This window comes from Gobio gobio (assembly GCF_949357685.1).
Source record: "Gobio gobio genome assembly, chromosome: 14".
Taxonomy (NCBI): domain Eukaryota; kingdom Metazoa; phylum Chordata; class Actinopteri; order Cypriniformes; family Gobionidae; genus Gobio; species Gobio gobio.
Window position 1 is genome coordinate 33,318,064 of NC_137107.1, and position 21,949 is coordinate 33,340,012.

General features: G+C 38.7%; 1 protein-coding gene across 3 annotated transcripts in view; it reads left to right on the forward strand.

Moving 5' to 3' along the window:
• The first annotated feature begins 3,140 nt into the window (after positions 1-3,140).
• Positions 3,141-21,949, forward strand: part of unc5da (unc-5 netrin receptor Da) — a 308,148-nt gene continuing 289,339 nt past the window's right edge. For 2 of the 3 annotated variants that reach the window (XM_079835312.1, XM_079835313.1), the window contains exon 1: positions 3,288-3,514. In XM_079835312.1, coding sequence (XP_079691438.1) covers positions 3,424-3,514 — 91 coding nt within the window. In that variant the 5' untranslated portion in view covers positions 3,288-3,423. Of the gene's footprint in view, positions 3,515-21,949 lie in introns of all 3 variants that reach the window. The other variant, XM_079835311.1, reaches the window with a different exon arrangement.

The following is a 21,949-nucleotide window of genomic DNA, read 5'->3' on the forward strand; positions in this document are numbered from 1 at the left end:
GGCTCAGATTGGCCTCCATTGGCAGCAATGTATTTTGCACTCACAAGACCCATAAAAGGTACTAAAGACGTCGTTACAAAGTCCATCTCACTACAGTGGTTCTACAATCATTTTATGAAGCGACGAGAATAGTTTTTGTGCGCAAAAAAACAAACAAAATAACTTTATTCAACAAGTGCTTGTCTTCCATCTAGACCTCAGACGTGAACTCACAAAGCACCACGACGCATGCGCGAGAATAGAGCCGGCGTTCTGACACATGACCCGGAAGCACTAACCCTAACCCTAACCCTAACCCTAACCCTAACCCTAACCCTAACCAAAATATCTTAATTTGTGTTCCGAAGATGAACAAAGGTCTTACGGGTGTCCAACTACATGAGGGTAAGTAATTAATGACAGAATTTTCATTTTTGGGTGAACTAACCCTTTAATGGAGACTGGATGTATTCAAACAAATGTGAACTGTGAGTATGGAGGAAATGGAATGGGTTGTCAAACAAAAGGCCCATTTATTATTATTATTATTATCTGTATACTTATTAAAAAAATTAAAATTATTTAATGTGCCAAAATTCCAATCCAATCCAATTTAACCCCTGGAAATAAATCATGAAACCACAGCAACATAGACGGCTCATAATAGAGTGAGTGCATGCTCTTGATGTTTGCTTTTCACAATCTCATTTTTAGAGGACAGCTAATGGACCATACACATATTCAGTCTCATTCCCCCTGATGGAGTCCTCTGTAGACACTGCCTATTAAAAGGACAACTGTGACTTTTGTCTCTTGTCCTGAGGGAAAGAGGCCATGGTGTCGCTTTTATAGAGCTCTGAGATATTTAAAGCATCATCATGTCTGTTGCGCAAAGCCTGTTAAACATTTAACCCCATCAGGCAAGGTCAAACACACAAGCACACACACACACATGCGCACAGAGTAATCAGGCCACAGCGAGACAAATTACATATTAACAAGGGCTTTAGGTCTATTGTGTTGTTGATGTTGTTGTTTTTTTCAGTGGGTGCTTTTAGAGGAGCTAGAAGTGTGTGTGTGAGAGTGTGTGGCAGGGTGGGAATAGCCATTCACTGTGAAGTGCAGCACTGAGGCAGTGTTTTCTGTCTTTTTCTTTAAATTGTCTCTCCCAAATGTACTGTAATCTCAATTTGGGGTCCTATCGTGGCCCTCTAGTCTACTTCACTATGAATATCATGCCTTTAATTCGTGGCTGTATAAGTCATGTTTAATCAGCGTTATTATTGGATTCTAACCATCTATTCCTTGTAACAAGAAAGACAGAATTAAAATACAGTGTTCATCTTCTGAATTGGCTCACAACATGACACTACGGGTGTCTTGTGGTGGTTATATCGAGCTGTAAAAGATTTTAAATTTTTGACAGCCATCACAGACCAGTCTCTAAGTGAGTGCAGGAATTCCATTGGGAAAAGACTTCCAGCCAGTTTAGAAGAGAGGATCAGCTGCACTCTTATAATTAAATGTCAACTTTATATTTGGGGTCTAAATAATTATGGATGAAAGTGTGACAAGATCAAAATCAAATCTGAGCACACTAAAATATCACTGGAAAGAAAATCCTCCGAGATTAGGGTTTATGGCTGGGACATTTGCAATTACGCATGTAGAATGTTTGTGTGTGTTTTTTTATTTATGTAAATTGTTGAATTAAAGACTACAGCGCATCACAGATGGGTAACACATTTCAGTGACCATGTTTCACATATTATGGTAGTTTTGATATATTCAAAACCACCATAGACAATGAAAAAAAATTAGAAGGTCAGTTAATAGGTTTTTAAGTTATTTATTTTTAAACTTCTACATTTTGTCCCTCCAGGCTTGAATTTTAATTTACAGCCTATAGTAATAAAATAGCCTAACAATGTGTGATTACAAGCAGCTTATAATTACCATTGTTTATATTAATATAATTAAAGTGCTTGTGGTTAATTATATTCAACATGATCAGTGTAATATAAAGTGACCTCAAATTGTAATAGCCTTTCAGTAATTAACGGCCATATTACCAAGGCATGTATCATTATTCTTATTTTGTACAACAGACAACTCAAATTTAAGAGCATGTTTCTCTTTCTCAATGGTCGTGTGCGGGAAACGTAAAATAAAAATAATAAAAAAACGTGCGCATATTTCAATGCTTATTTTTTGTGCATACGCAACGTCTATACATTAGGCCCCTGGAGTACGTCCATCGATTACAGAGCGCTTTGAGCAGGAACGGGATATCTCTTAGTCCGCTCCACTGAAACATGGATTCCACACCTGCTTTTGTTCTGTGCGCCACACAGCTTGACGGTTTGGCTTAGGCTATTGAGTGATGGTACTGCCTATACGCAAACTACGCAAGATGTGTAGGGCACCCAAACCACCACGGGGCCTCCTTGCTCTCAAAGATTATTTAAGTAGCATTTAATGTAAACCTGCAAATATAAATGCAGATTCAACTTTAGCAGAGTTTTTTTCTAATACTCAATGATTTATATTTATTTAATAACCGTTTTGGACTCGTACATCATGCAGTGACATATGGCTATGGCTTCCAAACGAAGCTGTCCGGAACAGAAAAAAAGAAAATGCGCCAATAAGGTGTACAGTATTTTTGTAACATTTGTAGTATTTTAAATTCTTATTTAGTCTTGACAAACCAATAGATTAATTTCGACGGGGGCCCCTTCACAAAGTTTTGCATAGGGCCCCCATAAGTGTAGGACAGGTACTGAGCCTATTTGAAACATTTTTCATTGGTGGAGACACAATATAGGAACTGGGTTGAATTATTGCCTGAAATGTAAATTACTAGATAATATAAATGACTTGCTTATAGACTTAAGTACAACAACACTCTTGCTCATGTGGTATTGCTTAATTAAACATCCATTCTTCTTCCACGCGTATTACGCACGAGACGAGAGACGCCACCGCCTCTGCTCCAGTGTGCAGGTTTGCTCTCATCTCAGTGGCCCCCAGTTGCCCGACACGATCTGTGATGAAATCAGTGTAACACAACCAGCTGTTTATATGTCATTTCGAATTTACCCGACATCTGACATGTACGCTCATGTATCATCTCTTACTCGGGCACATCTGGTCACTTCGCAGCGCATCCGAGCAGCAGGGTGAAGGACAGCCGCTGCGCTCCCTCCGCCCTCAATCACCCTCCGCTATTGGCCAGCGCGCACCGGCTTCATTATTCCAGTCTCGCGGATGCGCGAGACACTCACTCAGCGAGCGGATGTGAGAGATTCAAGTAGAACTTCGGGTTAATCGCTACGCGAGGGACCTGTTACTGAAGCCACGGGAACGCACGGCACATGCATGACAGCGGCACACGCGAGCGGCTCCCCGGTTTAGTTGGGGACGCAGGAGAGAAGCGCAGTGATGATGGGACGCTTTGGAAAGAAGGGACGATACTCCTGCGTTGGCTTCCTCGCGGTCCTGGTTCTCCTGCTGCCATATGCGATGGCTAGAGGTAAGAAAACTTAACCGTTTGCAAAAGCCAAACGATATACTTTTACAGCCCCACATAGCTGTCCTGGAGAGTTCGTGGACTCTGAAGCATCGTCGTATGATTATACGCACTGGGTGATGGTCCACAATGACTGTATAGTAGGTTTTTTTTTTTTATGCAGGGCACGACTGTTCCAGTTTCAATTGAGCTTTGGAATGGAGAATGTGTAGTAGATGCTAGTTTACGTAAAACGACCTACACTTCACGCATGTAAAAGTAATGCGCTTTCGGTCTAATCACTGTGCCAAACCCTTGAATAGGCATACGCGACTGTAAAAGTGCCGAGGAACAGGGACATTTGCGCGCGATGCATTTTGTAAATGTCTGTAAAATATATGGAATGATATCAGCAGCCTGGAAACCTTCACATTATTTCGGTTTGAATAATGATGTTTATTGGAGGGAGAATAGCGTGTGTGCCACGAGATGCGCAGCGCAACAGGCATGAAAGGCGCCTGATTTTGATCTTGTTCTTCACCAGTCGTGTTCTTGATTGAAAAGCGCGTAACACTCTAATCAACAGTTAACATGGTATTTATATTACTGCTTAAATTACAGGCAGCTATAAGTGAATTAAGTACGTACTTGAGTACGCTGCTGCTGAAATAGCTTTACTGTAAAACATAGTTTTGGAGCTAAAAATTCACTTTCAGACGCTTTAAGTAGGCTATTATTAGTTATTTATTATCTACATGAGGGCATTTTGTTATGTTTTATGTTGTTTAATTCACAGTAATTGCATCATGTTAGTGTCATATGTGTTTAGTTGGTGCTGTTTTGTGTAACATTGTCTACCGTGTTTATTAGACATGGCTCATTAAACGTATAATTTTAGCTCTTGTTATTTAGCAGTTTTAAGTTGGCTTATTTACATTATATCAGTTAATGAGACATTTTGATGCTTGAATGCCTGTAACATTATCACTGTATTTTTATAATGGTTAGCTTCTGTCAACACCAGTTTTTTTTTTCTTCAGTATATGGCATGCACATTTTAGAATAATGTGCGACTGAAAATCACATGTTGGTGTCCTATCTATATATTTCCTTTTTAAAAGATAAATACAGTTCAGTACTTTTATTGAAGATTAACGGTGCATGCTTTTGAAGCGAAAGCAGAAGCAAGGCAGCAATTATCTTATGGTAAGAGTTATTGATGCTTAGTGAAGAGGTGGACAGGGCACAGAGACACAGTACAATAACTATCATTAAGATGTTCAACCAAGATAGATTAATTGGATGTTTATAAACAAGTGTCCAATTAACATTTCGTTAATTGCCAGTGTGTTTTTTTCTTCCGAATAATGAGATCCTACGTGTGGCATCTGCAATTTGAAGCGATGCATTTAAAAGAATCCTAATGCTATGGATTGGAGAATTTGAGGTGGATGGTCTTGTTATCAGCGAGGAGTGCTGTTATTACCTGAGGCACCCCTAAGGGCCACTTTTGAGATCCGTTTTGTGTATCCGTTCATATAGGCTGGTTGAGAGATTGTCTTAGCTGTTTTCTCTCGGGGGGTTTATTCCTATGAAACTACGAAAATCTGTTCATACATCATCCATTTATATCAGGGTTTGTTTGATGTGCATTTAAAGTGTTAAGTCCTAAAGATAAGGCTTTGAATCTGCATCCAATTTTATAAATTGATCAATACAGAATGTTCTTTCTCATTGTGTATCCTAAAGCCCTCTGATGTTTGCTGCCGATCAACATCTGACCTCCTGATTTTATCGTCCCTTATGATAAACTATTTGCAAGTCTATTAGCAAATTAGCCCTCAGGATTTGATCCTCCTCCTTTCCTTAAACTATGGAAATCAGCTTGAACTGGCCTAACATTCATAATTAATGAGTTCTCACCAGCATTAGGAGGGCATTGCATAAGATATACCCGTTCCTCTCTGAGATATCGCTTTGTTGGTTCATTGAGAGAATTCATTAATATGCAAATTAAATCGTGTCATTAAAATATCCAATCATCTGTCATGTTCACTTACACCGCCTCAAGCGCTCACATCATCTATTGTTTCACATCCATGCTCAGAAATGCACCGTACCTGTCAGAAAGAAGCTGTTATTGAAAACCATAAACAAACCCAAACTATTACAGCGTTTGCCACATTGCCTGTGGACAGAGCGTTAAATGTCATTTTCCTTTAATGTATTGTGTTGTTTTTTCTTTTTTTAATAAAGTTGATGTGAGACACAGAACGGAAATGTAGCCCTGGGCGGCAGTAGATGGAGATGTAACTGTGCCCGATTCAGCGATAGAGGCGCACATGGTAATGAGTTCGAGTAGCTTTTGAAGTCTCCAGAGAGCTTCTCTGATGGCATGAGTTATGAATAAAGGCAGCGTGTTCCATCTGAACATAAGCAATGTTTAATTTATCGTCCGGTATCATTAGACTGATTCTCACAGTATGCTTTTTGACACCTGTGCACGCAATGAAGAAGATCCGTGATTGGAATCTGCAACGTAGGACATGATTCTTTTGTTTGCTTTTTGTGTGTCGGTGAGAGTTTGTGCATCAACCCCATGATTGAGTATGAGCAACGGAACATTACTCTGGATATCTGTTAACATTGATGCATTGCAGTGTCCACAAGTATCTCGTACTGTAACTGCAAGGCAGGAATACATTTCCCAGAATGCATCATTGATGTCCCTGGGGAAATGTTCTGAGCCTGTCATGTTGTGAGAGCTTGTCATGAACCTGGTTGGTGGAGAGTATTTATGAGAGCGAGCGAGTGAGTGGAAAGGGCCAGGTCTGCTCATCCTCAGGGACTGGGAATGGAGCTGGATCAGAAGATGCTTGTTAGGATGATGGAATCCTCTTGTCATTTGTCATAGGTGTAACATGGAACGCCAGCCCTTTCCCGGGAGCTTGTGATTTTCAATACAAGGATAAGAAGCTTGTGCAGTGTTTATGCATATGTGTGAACAGGTGTTTGCGTAATTTCCCTCAGAGGTTTGTGATTTGCTGTATAATCCGTATGTGCAGCGTTTGGCGGTACAACCCAACAAAGGTCACGTTTAATCTTTCAAACGCTCATAAATTTGTCAAAAGGAGGGAGGATATTCGTAAACCACATACATTTTCCATAACAAGAGGGCAGTGGGGGTAGATCCTGGGGGAGGCTGAGTTTGGAGATTTTTGTGTTTGCTTGCATCATTTCCTTGTGAGTGCTTGGAGGTGGCATTAGATGTTTTATTTTTGGCGATATTTATCCTACACTCTATACTGTCAGACAATCCAGGTGTCTCTGAACGTGGGTACTTAAACAAGTTGTTGTCAGCAATTGGAGTTTCATCATTTTAGGTACAGGGTCCAAAATAAACCCTCTCAAAGTGGCAAATATGAGTAAAGGTTGAATAACGGTATGTAACCATTAAATTTAACCGCAGCTTGGTTTATCAAATTGTAAAATTGGTAGTTTTGCCGGCATTGACAGAACCATTCAAATCGAACACATAGAAACTATATGTGACCCGTGCTGGTAAAATTGAGTCGTAATGAGCAAATGTTCAAAAATGAGTTATTATTTTCCAATTGTCGATTAAAAACCCTTCAAAATGATGTATGGTTTGTTTGAATCAGACAAAAAAATTGTAAGCTACACCTTTAAAGTCGATAGAGTCAGCATGGTTAATTTTGAGAAATATCTAGTTAAAGTTTTCTTATAGATAATGTTACAGATAAAGGTGTGCGTGAATACTCGCCAAGACAGATATTTTGAAGTACTGTAATTCTGTGTATGTGTGTATATTAGGATCACGTGCTGTGAGAGGCGTCTTTGTGCTCACGAGTCGTATCTGTCAGTCAGCACGAGGGAGATCGTTTTTCATGGAGAAAGGAAAGGTACTCCTCCCAGAAAAAAAGATACTTTTAGATGTTTATATGCTATTTAGAGCATTGGGATCGCTAGACGAGGGCTTAATTAATTTTTTTTTGCGAAAACCTCAAAATCCACCAGAATTGTAATTTTTCACTTGTTTTGCATGTAGCTCGAAATTATCCTGTGCGCATTCCGACTCCTTTTGCCAGCACGGGTCACACATAGAAAACAATTGATTGCTGCATATTGTGTGTCTTCTAACATATTTTACTTCAGCTGAAAAATTTCCATCTGATGTTTATCTCGGATGCCTTAAGGTTTTTTTCTTCAGGACTCCATGTGGTGACACATATGTGGAATATTCCTCACATTAAGCCACCAAAACGGAAATATGAGGAACAAAATAATGATGTACTGTATCTCCATTGCCGTTTCACAGAAAGACAGAGACTGACTCATTTCGAGTGACACAATGACCGGCACTGCTTGTCACTAATATTGAAGGAAAAACAGCAAAATAATTCCGTAAAAAAAAAAAAAAAAAAAAAAAACCTGTTAAGGCTAAATGGTAATTTTGGATGCTGGATACTTACCAATAACACCATTAGCCTTGGGTTGTGGGAGGTTGATGGGCCAAAATAGCAAATGTCCTGTGAAAGCATAAAACATGCCATCTCAAAAACATTACCTTGCTGTTTCATTGAGCCATAAGGATATTTGTAGAGTCCTGAAAGTATTGCTACTCAGTTTTCCTGGCACCACAGTTCCTTTTCCCGAGTGGCCTTGTTTTCGTTTTCTCCATCTTCATTTGTGTCTCCTCAGAGTGCTTTTGAGAGAGTATTGAATGAATAGACTTTGAGATTGCTGTCCTTCCTCTACTGACCCTGGGTTTCACCACAAAGGCATAACTCGCACCAATAACCGTGAACTCTTAGGAATGAGTGCATTCCTTTCTCTTCCTCTGCCCTAACTCTATTTACCTTTTTAGCATGCACAAATACCTCTCCAAGTGCTCAAATGTTTTGGACTATCCTCCATATAATAATTTCTCTTGTGTTGTTGTAATCCCCCCCCCCCCCCCCCCCCCCCTCACACACACACAAAATGAAGAAGAACCTTGAACTGTCTCTCTGGAAGGGAAGGACCATAGATAAGTACAGTATCAATAGGCAGTAAGTTAGGGCGTAAAATTATGGTGCAGGAGAAAATAAAAAGGGTAAAGTTTATTTAAGATATTATCCGGTACCTTGAAGGATCAGTTCACTTAAGAATTAAAATATCCTAATTTACTCACCCCCATGGCATCCAAGATGTTTATGTCTTTCTTTCTTCAGTCGAAAAGAAATTAAGGTTTTTAAGGGAAACATTCCAGGATTTTTCTCCATATAGTGGACTTCAATGGGAACCAACATGTTAAAGGTCCAAATTGCAGCTTCAATGCAGCTTCAAAGGGCTCTACACAATCCCAGCCGAGGAATAAGGGTCTTATCTAGCAAAATTATCTGACATTTTGTAAAAAAAACAAACAATGTATACTCTTTTTAACCACAAATGCTCATCTTGCACTAGCCCTGCGATGCTCCACGCATTACGTAATCACGTCTTGTGTGGAGAAGGAGGACTGTTCCAAAGATGTTGTATGCTGAATGACACATATTTATATGTCTTTGTGTCAGTTTATTGTTTAAAATGGTCCTTTCGTGTGTGTCAAAATCATCCATTGTTATTTTACCTTTTTTTGTAAAGGGCGTTTGACTTAGTCTTTGTACGTTCACTTTGTAAACACTGGGTTGGTAATGCCGCTCCTCGTCCTGACCGACCTTTCCAACATGATTATGTAATGCGTGGCGCATCGCAGAGCTAGTGCAAGATGAGCATTTTTGGTTAAAAAGTATATTCATAAAATAAAAAAAACATGTATTCCCTTATTCCTCGGCTGGGATCTTGTAGAGCCCTTTGAAGCTGCATTGAAACTGCAATTTGGGCCTTCAACCCGTTGGTTCCCGTTGAAGTCCACTATATGGAGAAAAATCCTGGAATGTTTTCCTCAAAAACCTTTATTTTCATATATTTTTATATCTTGGATGACATGGGGGTGAGTAAATTATTAGAAAATTCAAATTCTGAAGTGAACTGATCCTTTAAAAGCATCTTTTGGGTTCTGCTGCATTCTGACCCAATTAAGAATCTTGCTGATTCGTGTTTTTACAGTTGGCAACGCAATAATGACAAATTTACAGGCACTCACACAAACACACACGCACAGTAATGACTGTTTGATGGATAACATCAACCTCTATGCAGTAATCACACAAATGTAAACTAGTTTAATGTATTCTCCCCTCATTACCCCACAGTGACAGATGTCTGCAATTGGTCATTGTATTTGAAAAATGATCCGACAAGTCTCTTTGATGTAAATCGATACCTCTCCCAAATATGAATATTTCATGTTTTAATAATCAATTGCAACATTGACAGAGATGTAAGAGGTTGTCTGTAATAAAATATAATGCAATTTAATCTCGGAGGTTGGGTTGGCTGCGCTGTCATTGAGCAGTGTTCTGATTGGCCAATGGGCAGTATTGATCACAGTGAAACAGGCAACATGAGCAAGCAAAACTATAGTTTAACGAACTTGTCCCTTTTTTCATTTGTGCTTGAATCCTATGTACTGTCTTTGAAATATGATACTATCTTGTGACATTTCATACTGTCTAAAGAATATATCAGTGGCCTTTTACTGTAGTTGTAGGTGCTTACGGTGGGTGAAAATGGGGTAAATCCATTACTTTAATGCTTCAGGAATGGCCTTCCTGACTGACAATTCCAGTTTAGACTAGAATGAATTTCCATGCTGTTCCAGCCTAGTTAAATGCTGGTTAGACATTTTTTTTATGTCAGTTAAACGCAGGTTTATATTGGTTAGCTGCTGTTTTTTGCTCTTAGACGCTGATTTATGCTGGTTTAGCTGCTGGTTTTTGCTATTAGATGCTGCTTTAGTGCTAGTTTATAATGGTAAGGAGCTGGTAAAGTGTTGGTTTATTTTGGTTAGATGTTGGTTTATCTGAGGGATCTTGGCAACACTGGTAAGAATATTTCCTTCATACATTTCACACTCTCATGTCAAACATTACATTTTTTATTTTATTTTTTATGCTCACACATTAAACGTGGTACTTGAGGTCTACTTATCGGAACCATTCACTCATATACCTAACCCTTCAGACCAAGTCTGCAAAACACTTATGCATAAATTGATCACTTAGAAATCAAAACTCAATGTTTTCAGAAAGAAAGAAATAATTTTTACCTTCTTTCATTTCTGTTTCTAGTATAAATATACAGTCAAACCAGAATTTATTCAGACACCTTCAACATTTTCTCACATTATCACAGTTTATTCGCTATAGAAAATGGTAATAAAATATGACAAGAACTCGAGTTAAACTGTGTCAGAACAAATTAATTTGAATAATGTCAGATAACTTTGATAGAAAGGTATGTAATGGATTACAATCAACCAATCAGCTGTCAGCTTTTAAATTTAAGTAAACAATTAGATAATACCAATTTCGATCAACCAATGACCAAGCAATGCTTCATTTTGTTCAGTCTGCGGTGTAAAAGGTCACATTAGCAATTAAAAAAAAAACACTTAAGCAAAACACGGTCAGACCAAAGTGTCTGAATAATTTTGGTCCCAAATTTGTATCAATTTTACTGTTAGTCCACTGTATGAAAAATGTTGGGGTATAATATGTCACAGAGTAGTTTATTTTGCTATCCTCACTTGCATAAATGAACTATAATGTCCTGCACACACTAGTAAAAAATATATATTTGATGTCTAAATAATTTTTGGTTTGCCTGTACCTAATTTGATCACTTTTTGTTTTGGGAAACAAATACATTTTTGACCCTTGCATTTCTTTATTTTGTACATTTATACTGAATATGCATACAATTCAAGTCACCTTTATTTCTGTAGCACTTTATACAACACAGCCTGTTTCAAAGTAGCTTCACAATAGTAACAAATTCAAATTCTGCTGTACAGCCAAAAGTGTCATTATTCAGCTCAAGTCAGTTCAGTACAATAACTGTAAAGTTCATTAACTGTGCATACATACTGTATATTCAGGGTATTTGTGAAAATACATGTATGTGTGACAAACTCCTGTACAATGCACACTGAATGAGCAAAAGACACAAGATAATAGTGTTTTGCATTTTTCACATGTGTGTGTAGTTTGGTGTGTATATGGCTAATCATTTGTGTGTACAGTTACTACACAAACACATCATTTTTAGAAGAGTTAAATAGTTAATCTTGTGTGCGTGTTTTATGCGTAGAGTTTTGAGAAATGGAGCCATAGTTTTAGAAATTTTAAGCAATTTTAAAAACTGTAATGCACCCATTAACATACAGTTCTGCTCATAAGAGTCTGTGAGATGTTTTTCATATTTTCACAAAAATTGCTTTTTGTGGTTCCTGTGCACAAGTCCCTATGTACTGTGCAGTGAATCTGCCCATTGTTCTTGACAGAAAGCCTCCAGGTACTGTACGTTCTTTGGTTTTCCCAGTGTGCTCTGCATATTTGAGCTCTCATCACAAGCTCGGTGATATTGAGGTCCAGCTTTGCCATTCAGGACAAATAAGGCACTCATACACAACTTCACTTCACAAAAAGACGGAACACATTCTGCATGTTACATTTTAATGATTGTTCTATTGACTTGAATATACTTAAATATCAGTTATGTAGATTATTCAGAACAGTGCAAAAAACAAACAAACAAGCAAAAAATCACAATGCTAAATAATGCTAAATATTTAGCAGATTCTGCCAGTCAAATGGAAACTTATGAGCACAGCTAATATTCGCTCATACTCTTGAATTGCATTAAAACTTTAGCCTTCCTTTAAGTAATGAATGTGTCACTATGTAATATGATTCTATCTTCTTTCTCATTTCATACACATGTTCTTGAGGCCACTCATAGGATGTGCTCTGTGTACCGTGACCAGCAGCGGAGAGCGCAACGTTCTTATGTGCATGCATTTTTCATTAACACACACACACACACACACACACACACACACACACACACACACACACACACACACACACACACACACACACACACACACACACACACACACACACACACACACACACACACACACACACACACACACACACACACACACACACACACACACACACACACACACACACACACACACACACACACACACACACACACAGTGTACAGTGAAGGGCTCGTTTCGTCTGCATGTTGATGTATGGTCAGCATTGTCTGTGTAAAAATCTGCTGGTGCTTCACGCCTCTGTGACTCACTGCTTGTAAAAGACCCGGAGAGCTGCACAAACCAGGTGTTTTGTGAAAAACACTCACACTCACAGCACAGAGCCAGCTAGAAACAGACAGTTTTTTTCTCTTACACACTGTTTTTCCCCTCAATGAAAAGTAGTTAATTTTCTTTACAGCCCTTTTAACTTCAGTGTGGGTTTAAAATATTGTCAGCATTAGATTTCTGGTTGCCTCCCACTGTGGAATTGCAAATGCTCCTCGGAAGCACATTGTCTTCTCAAACTCATTTGAGAATAGTAGGGAAAAGCTATTTGCACACTGCATTTTTTTTCTCCTTTTTGGACTTAATGCACATTAAGAAATATCCTCTTGTTTTATACTTTTCAGACTGATTGAATGAGCTCTTTGCTGAGAAGGACACAGACTAGCTGGGAAGTAAAATATATTGGTACCATATTGTTTTTTTTTATTTATTTTTATTTAAATGTATGTTATAAGACGATACATTGATTGACATTGGTGACTATTAGATTATTACCGTTTTCTCCAAAACTTCTTTCTTCCCAAACCCGAAATCACGATAAGTTCCTGAAATACTAAGTTTTGGACATTACCCAGAGCAGCACAAGCTAGAATAGGGAGGAAATAGAGGAACATTTTAAATTTTTTAAGATGAGGTTAAGTGCTCGCGGAAGAGATTAGTTTTCAGCTGTCTTTTGAATGTTGTCAGTGATTCTGCATTCCGGATGGAAGTGGGAAAAGATCATTCCACCAGCAAGGAACGGTGAATGAAAATGTTCTGGAAAGGGATTTCATGCCTCTCTGTGATGGTACCACGAGCCGTCGCTCCTTAGCTGAGTGAAGGGTTCTGGTGGGGGTGTAGACTTGTAGGAGCGAGTCGAAGTATGTGGGTGCTGAGTTTGTGATGGATCTGTAAGCAAGCGTCAATGCCTTGAACTTGATGCGAGCAGCAAGTGGTAGCCAGTGCAGAGAGATGAAGAGAGGTGTGACATGAGCCCTTTTGGGCTCATTGAAGACAAGACGTGCCGTGCCGCTGCATTCTGGATTATTTGAAGCGGTTTGATCGCGCATGAATAATGTTGTGATGTTTATTTTATTTAGTTTATCAATTTTAGTTTTTAGTGTTTTATTTTATTTAGACAAATTAGTGTATAATTTTATATCTACCATTTATTTAAATTAAATATTAAAAAAATAATCAGTGCCTTTTAAATTTAATAAAGAAGTAAATGTATCTTTTAAAAAAAACTAAATTAGTAAATATACACAACTTTTGTACGGAGATAAATATTTTACTAAACTAATTTCTTACTACTGTCTCACTGGCTGGCTGCTCTCATTATATTTTAGCTTTTGTTCTTAAAGCATATTACTGTAGTTGTCGTCTTGTTCTGTCAAGGTAATGTGTTTCTCTGCTATGTCCAAATTCTGTGCAGTGATCCAAAGCTGCATTAAAGTCTGTCCTGTTTTCTATCAGTTTTCTACGGTGGCCCAGTAGTGCACAACACAACAAAATTTAAAAAGCATACATAAGTTCACAACAGAACTAAATAAAGCCACAACACAACAAAATCGGACCCACTTTATATTAGGTGGCCTTAACTACTATGTACTAACACTTTAATTAATAATTTGATTCAATGCACTTATTGTATACATACATGTCATTACATTGTACTTACATTTTTAAATAAACCTGCATGTAATTACACCTGTAATTAATGTATGTAGTTACATTTGTAATTACACTGTTGAGACTTCCTTTACACCTCACCCCACCCTTAAACTTACCCACACCACCACACCTGTCCCTAACCCTACCCATATCCAAACCTCAATATCAGCAAAAGTGTTTTGCAACACAATATGAACACAATAAGTACATTGTACTTATTTTTTGATGTAAGTACATAGTAGTTAAGACCACCTAATATAAAGTGGGGCCACAAAATCAAGCCTCAACATAACAAAATCAAGCCACAACATAACGAAAAAGTCACAACACAATAGAAACAAGCCACAACACAACGGAAAGGCCACAATACAACGAAAAAGCCACAACACAACGCAAATTCTCCCGACCACTAGGGGGCTCTTGGAGTGCGGTAAAGTTAGTTTTCCTTGCCATTGTTCTATAGATTCGCCAGTCTTACACATATATAAACACAACGATTAGTTTTAAGTGTGCAATTGTATATCAACATGAAATATAAATTCAAAATCGCCAATGTGCATTATAGCTGCATATTTATACTTTACCGCACTCCGAGAGCCCCCTAGTGTTCGGGAGCATTTCCGTTGTGTTGTGGCCTTTTTGTTGCGTTGTGGCTTTTCCGTCGTGTTGTGGCTTGTTTCCGTTGTGTTGTGGCTTGATTCCGTTGTGTTGTGGCGTTTTCGTTATGTTGTTGCTTTATTTCGTTGTGTTGTGAACTTATTTATGCTTTTTCAATTTTGTTTAGTTGTACACTACTGAGCCCCCATAGTTTTCAATTCTGTGCCACTTTTTTTTGTCAAACACACCTTTATAGGTTTATAATATCCTATATGTTGTTGTGCTCCCCCAAAAGCAACAGTGAAACTGTCATGAGCTTCAGTAGCGAGACACCTTTAGCAGTTAGTGTTTAGCACAGCTTCCTACAGCACAGAATGCTGCACTCCCTGAATGCTGCACACCTAGTGTGTGATTTAACAGGGCTAAGTGGTTGACATCACATATATAGTACTTGTTCCTGCACCTTACTATCCCTCTATTCCTCTGATACTATATGTACACACACACTCACACACTCTTTCTCTCTCTCAAGGTCTCACTTTCTGTCCTCCCATCCATCTCCCTGCACACATATCATACTTTAATATCCCACTTTCTTAAACTTTGTTCTGTCTTCTCGTTTCCCCTCTGTCCTGTCCTTTCTTCACAAATCTCGGCTCTTTCTCACACACTTGTGACCTGTGGGAGAGAAAACCCAGGCGAATAAAAAAAGAAATACTTCATGGTCATACATCGGGACACCGGATGGCTGCAGTATGATAATCTGGCATTAACAAATGAAAATGATGACCCTGAGACAGGGTGGCTCACTGTGGCCGATGCGCCAGAGGTCAACTCAGTCTTTTGTTTTCCAATTAGCGAAAGAGAGGTGAGACGAAGCCTGCCAGGGTCTCTCTCGTCGAGAAAATGTGCGGTCTCCCGCTATAACTGTTCCTTCCGCTCCCTCATATAATTCCATTCCGTTCTGCGATTTACATGCAAATGAGAGCAAATTACTATTCATTCAGAAGTGAAATTGGGAATGTGCATGCTAATACTAAGAGACCACCATCATAATCTTTGTTCCCCGTGTTACCTGACTGGGATGTGAGTGTTTTCCTGCAATACGAAAAAATTGAAAACTTTTTAAATGCCACTTTAACTCATAAAAAGCACAATAACAAACAATGAAAGAGATGACAGGTACAGGATGACATTGAAAGCAAAAAATCCAGCACTTTGCTAATCATTACCCACAATTCCTCATCTCTTTCTCACTTCCATTCTGCAACACACTGGGTAATTCAGCTCGAGAATGACACAAGTGATTGCAATCTCACCATCCATGCATCAACATGAATGTTGCCTAATCATGCTTTATATGTATAGTAAGTGTGTTATATGTGTGCTTCAGATTTATTGTATCTATTCATATAAATGCTCTAAGAAATTTGGCAATGATCATTGTGTTGAGTGCTGTGGCGAGGTTGATGAGCGAGAGACGTGAGAGGAGCGAGCGGGAACGGTGCGTGATTGAGAATGAGCGTCACCTGCGAGGCACACCGGTCCGGGCTCCCTCATGAAAGAGACGCTCATTCTCAATCACGCACCGGTCTCGCTCGCTCCTCCAGCGTTTCTCGCTCGTCAACCTCGCCACAAGTGCATTTCCATAGCATCGTTTGGACAGTGCAGGTCAAAGGTCATGCCACATTAGCCAATGTTTATGCAGTGAGCTTTAGAGTCTCACTGTGGATGCATGCTTGGGTGTATATTATTAAGCCAGCCAGGAGAAGGAAAAAAGCAACAAAATGCAGTAAACGTGAGACAGTAGAAGTAATCATACCTTACAATTTCAGCCTGGTCTCATTGTTAATACATAGGTATTAATATGTAACTTTCAAAGACACAAAACTTGCTTTTTGTAAGTTTGGATAGATGCTAAAACGTACAATATTGAACTTAGCATTATTAAGTTTTTACAGCTAAAAAAAAAGATATCTGCATAATTTCCTTTTTACATTTATTTTACATTTACATTTATGCATTTAGTAGACGCTTTTATCCAAAGCGACTTACAACTTGGGGGTACAATAAGCGATTGGTCGTGAAGAGTCGAGTGAGCGCAACAAGTGCCTAAAATACTTAGTCCGTGTACATTTCTAAGTGTAGCACAGGCTAGAGTAGGGAGGGAAAGAGGAGGAGAAAGAGGAAAGGAAAGATTTTTTTTTTTTTTTTTTTAAGAGGTTAAGTGCTCATGGAAGAGATGAGTTTTTAGTTGACTTTTGAATGTTGTCAACGAATCAGCATTTCGGATGGCCGTGGGAAGATTGTTCCACCAGCTGGGAACGTTGAATGAAAATGTTCTGGAAAGGGATTTTTTTACCATTTTATAGATAAATGTAAGATCCCTCAACCCTACTCTCAAACCTAAACATTCCAAATATATTCATATACAGAATATAAAAAGAATAAAAAGTAATGGACAGAGATGTGTAGGAAAATTACAATTTTTGTAACAATTTAGCTTTAAAAAGGCATTTTGAGCCGCTAATCCTACTACTGTACCCCTAAACCTATCCATAACCATTTCTTAAAACTACATAAAGTTATGAACAAAACCATAACAGATAGACAAGTGTAGTAACAATAATTTATTTATTGCGAAAAAAGCAGTACCAAAAGTCGTTCGAATGACGATGTGTTGCAATCACAATACTCTCTGGCGGTATATAAAGGTTTTGTATGAGGTACAGAGCAGAATTTAAGTTATTAATCCATGAAAATGTTCACTCTGTGAAGGCGTGCATTTTCAAATGTACATAGACTGAAACACATGTCGCAATCTAAGACGAAGCAGGCGAGAGCCAATGAGCGAGTGATATCACTGCCAAATTCATTATAACGAGCGCGGGATTTGACATTAATGCCGCGATTTTAATATTCATGAATAGGAATTACAAATTTGCACGTTGGTAAGGTTATTCATACGTAAATAATTTACGTTTTAGTGCTATCAATATGTCAATATTATACATTTCAGTGTGTATGAAAACGTAAATAAATGTACATGTGGTAGAACACTTTACATAAAAATACACATGCATTCTCATGAGATCATGTTGACTATTTTGATGACAGGCTAAGGCATTTCTGAATGACCAAGCCAACATAAAATTGGTTAGTCCAGTTATCCAATAACATCCTCTGTCGAGGCAAAGTCATGTGAGTTTTTTTGTTGAGCATTATGAAATGTGTTCGGTAAATGTCGGATAAAAATATTGGATCAAAAATGTATCCACCTCAATTGAAAGAAAAGAAAGAGAAAATAAAAGGAACAAAAGGGAAAATATATGAAACAAAAAATATTTTTAATAAATACTTATTTTTTGATAATATAATATTTTTTTTTAGATAAGATAAGATAAATCCCCCTCTCTATGCCAGCTTTCTGTTCTTTGAGTGGTGTACCGAGGCTACCAGGCTGTATCACCGCAATGCTCATCATGCATATTTTATTAGAGTTTTTACTACTGAGTGATGAGGTTGCCTTCCATGTCAAATAACCATCGGTAGAAGCTAACTCTGTTCTGTGCAGCTGTCAGATTGGTAAGAGGTCTGAGTCAGTGTGAACGCAAGAGGGAGAGGGGGGTTTCATCGGTAGCATGCTTCAAAGCATGCCGAATGCAGGAAGAGACCTTCGTGTTTAAATTACTCTTTAAATTTCTAAACAGCACACCTGCATCACCCGAGGCCACTTTGACCTTGGATGGTCTGTTCAAGTTTGAAATGTGTTTGAAACCTGTCATGCTCACAATCTGTCTGTATGCGGACAGAGATTGCATTTGTTTTAACCTTTAATGAGAACATTTTCTTCCATGCATGTATATACAGTTTTTTTTTTTTAGATTAACGATTCAAAGAATCGATTCAAGGGAAATATTCACAATTCTTAAGAAACCCATCACTGCCTTAAAGGCACAATATGTAAGATTTTTGGATTAAAATATCCAAAAACCCCTAGTACAATGTTACATATTGTGTTGACTTGTGTGCTTACATTATCTCAAATATTTCCAAGAAAGTTTAAATCCAGAGAAACAAGCAATTTTAACCAGGGCACGGACCCTATCATAACATCATACCCACGTTACCGTCAATTTCCGATTTTCCGGTTTTATTTTGTAGAAACCATGGAAACACCAAAGACACTTTAATATATTATGCGTTTAATCAGACAAATGAGCAACTGTTTGGATACATTCATCGACAGAAAACGAATCATTGTTATATTGGTCAACACATTCTTATTGTTTAAATCTCGTTTTTATGATTTACCGCAGTACCAAGTTTTACCATGACTAATATCGATCTAGCTTACTGCAGTGTACAACAAGTGTTTCATAGTAGCCGTCGAGTGAATGCACAGAGTAGCATTATAACATGACTTTCAACACACTCAAATAATGTAACTAACATGATAAAACAGCGCTGCGTTACCCAACATACGCATGAGCGGAAGAAGCGGAAGCGGCCGTCTGCAGCTTACTAAAAGCTCAGCGAAATCAAGGCGTCATAAAGCTACACCTTTAACACGAAAATGACATTGTAGCTTTAATAATATACATCCAAGCATAGACCCACAGTGAGGTTCCAAAGTGATTTATCTGGCATGACCTTTGACCTGCACAGTCCAAATTATATTGCACTTGTTACCCAGAATGACACTTTAGATGTTTTGAGAATCTCCACAAAACATGTAATTGAATCTGTAATGTCTTGCAGTGCATTTGCTGTTCTCTGTGTCATCCCTTTGTCTCGCTCTTCTCGCTTTTTCTCTCAGACACTTCAACCAAAACAACCACACTGATTGTGATCTTTATAGAAAAAAATCAAGAGACCTAAAAATGAAGAGAAAGAGAAAAAGGGATAGAGCAAGTGAGAGTGAGTTGAAAGTAATAGACTGGAAGAATCGATTGCGGGGAACTACAGCAGAAGACATTAGAGAAGAATCATGCTCACCAGCACTCTTCCCCCTGGCTTCTTTTTGTTGTTTTCTTCTAGTTTGGAGACCTCTCTCTTTTCTTTCTCCTTCTCTTTTCCCTTGTCTCTTTCGCACATCCTTCCCTTTCTTCGTTTCCTAAAGTCGGTTTGCATCAGGGACCAATTAAATTCAGCCGTACGTCTCTCAGCTCTGAGCCTCTGCTGCACACTTCCTGTCCAAACTGAATCTATAATCGGGCTATAATTTGACTGTGTGGACTCCAGTCTAATCTAGTCCCCCAATAAGCATCTTCACCAGCACCCATTAATTCAAAACAACCTAATGATGCTCCTCGCAGTCATACAATTTACTGAACACAATGAGCTCTACTGATTGTTTATTCCACCAGCATACCATGTTTCTCCTTGTCATGACAAAAAGCAATCAATTGCATCTATTAAAAGGTTTATTTATAGAGATGTTTAGGGAGATGTTCCAAGGAATGTGTGAACAGGATGTGGGTAGAGATTTGACTAGAGATGGAAAACCTAGATGCTACATTAGCAACTGTTGCTAATTACTATGATATATCAGCGCATCTGCCATATTGGAAAGATCAAGACCTGCTTATAAACACATGCTAGAGAATTGAGAGTTTTTATAGAAATCTTATGTTAGATACATTCACACAAACACACAGACACACACACACACACACACACACACACACACACACACACACACACACACACACACACACACACACACACACACACACACACACACACACACACACACACACACACACACACACACACACACACACACACACACACACACACAAGTGTACATACATATACAATATAACGTTTGACACAATATAGCGCAATACAAAAACGCAACAATATGTGGATAGTGACAATCTGTATTGTGTATAGTTCACCCAAAATGAAAATTACTGTGTGAGAAAAAATTCAAGTTTACAGAGTTTCAGTGTCAGTTCTACATTAATATAGAGTTGGCCCACCATTTGCAGCTACCAACAGCTTCAACTCTTCAAGTTTAGGAGTGTGTTTATGGGAATTTTTGACCATTCTTCTAGAAGCGCATTTGTGAGGTCAGGCGCTGATGTTGGATGAGAAGGCCTGGCTCGCAGTCTCCACTCTAATTCATCCCAAAGGTGTCTGTGCAGGCCAGTCAAGTTCCTCCACACCAAACTTGCTCATCCATGTCTTTATGGACCTTGCTTTGTGCCATCCCCAAACTGTTCCCACAAAGTTGGGAGCATGAAATTGTCCAAAATATCTTGGTATGCTGAAGCATTAAGAGTTACTTTCACTGGAACTGAGGGGCCAACCCCAACCACTGATAAAAACAACCCCACACCATAATCCCCCCTCCACCAAACTTTACACTTGGCACAATGCAGTCAGGCAAGCACTGTTCTCCTAGCAACCGCAAAACCCAGACTCGTCCATCGGATTGCCAGACAGAGAAGCGTGATATGTCACTTCAGAGAACACATCTCGACTGCTCTAGAGTCCGGTGGCGGCGTGCTTTACACCACTGCATCTGACACTTTGCATTGCACTTGGTGATGTAAGGCTTGGATGCAGCTGCTCGACCATGGAAACCCATTCCATGATGCTCTCCACACACTGTTCCTGAGCTAATCTGAAGGCCACACATTTGAAGGTCTGTAGCTATTGACTGTGCAGAAAGTTTCAAATCCCACTTGACCTTTTGGTCCGCAGGCTATCTTTAACAGCTCCTTCTCTATGGCATTCTGATTCCCCTTGAATCAGACTAAATTCCCGAATGATGTTGTAATTTAAATATTGACATTAATGATATCTGCAATACATTATTGGTTTTGTTCTGTTTACCCTAAGGGGGTTTATCGCTGCTCTCCCTGCTCTCATCCATGCTAGGCTGTAAAAGCGGACTGAGCTTACCTTTTTGGAGT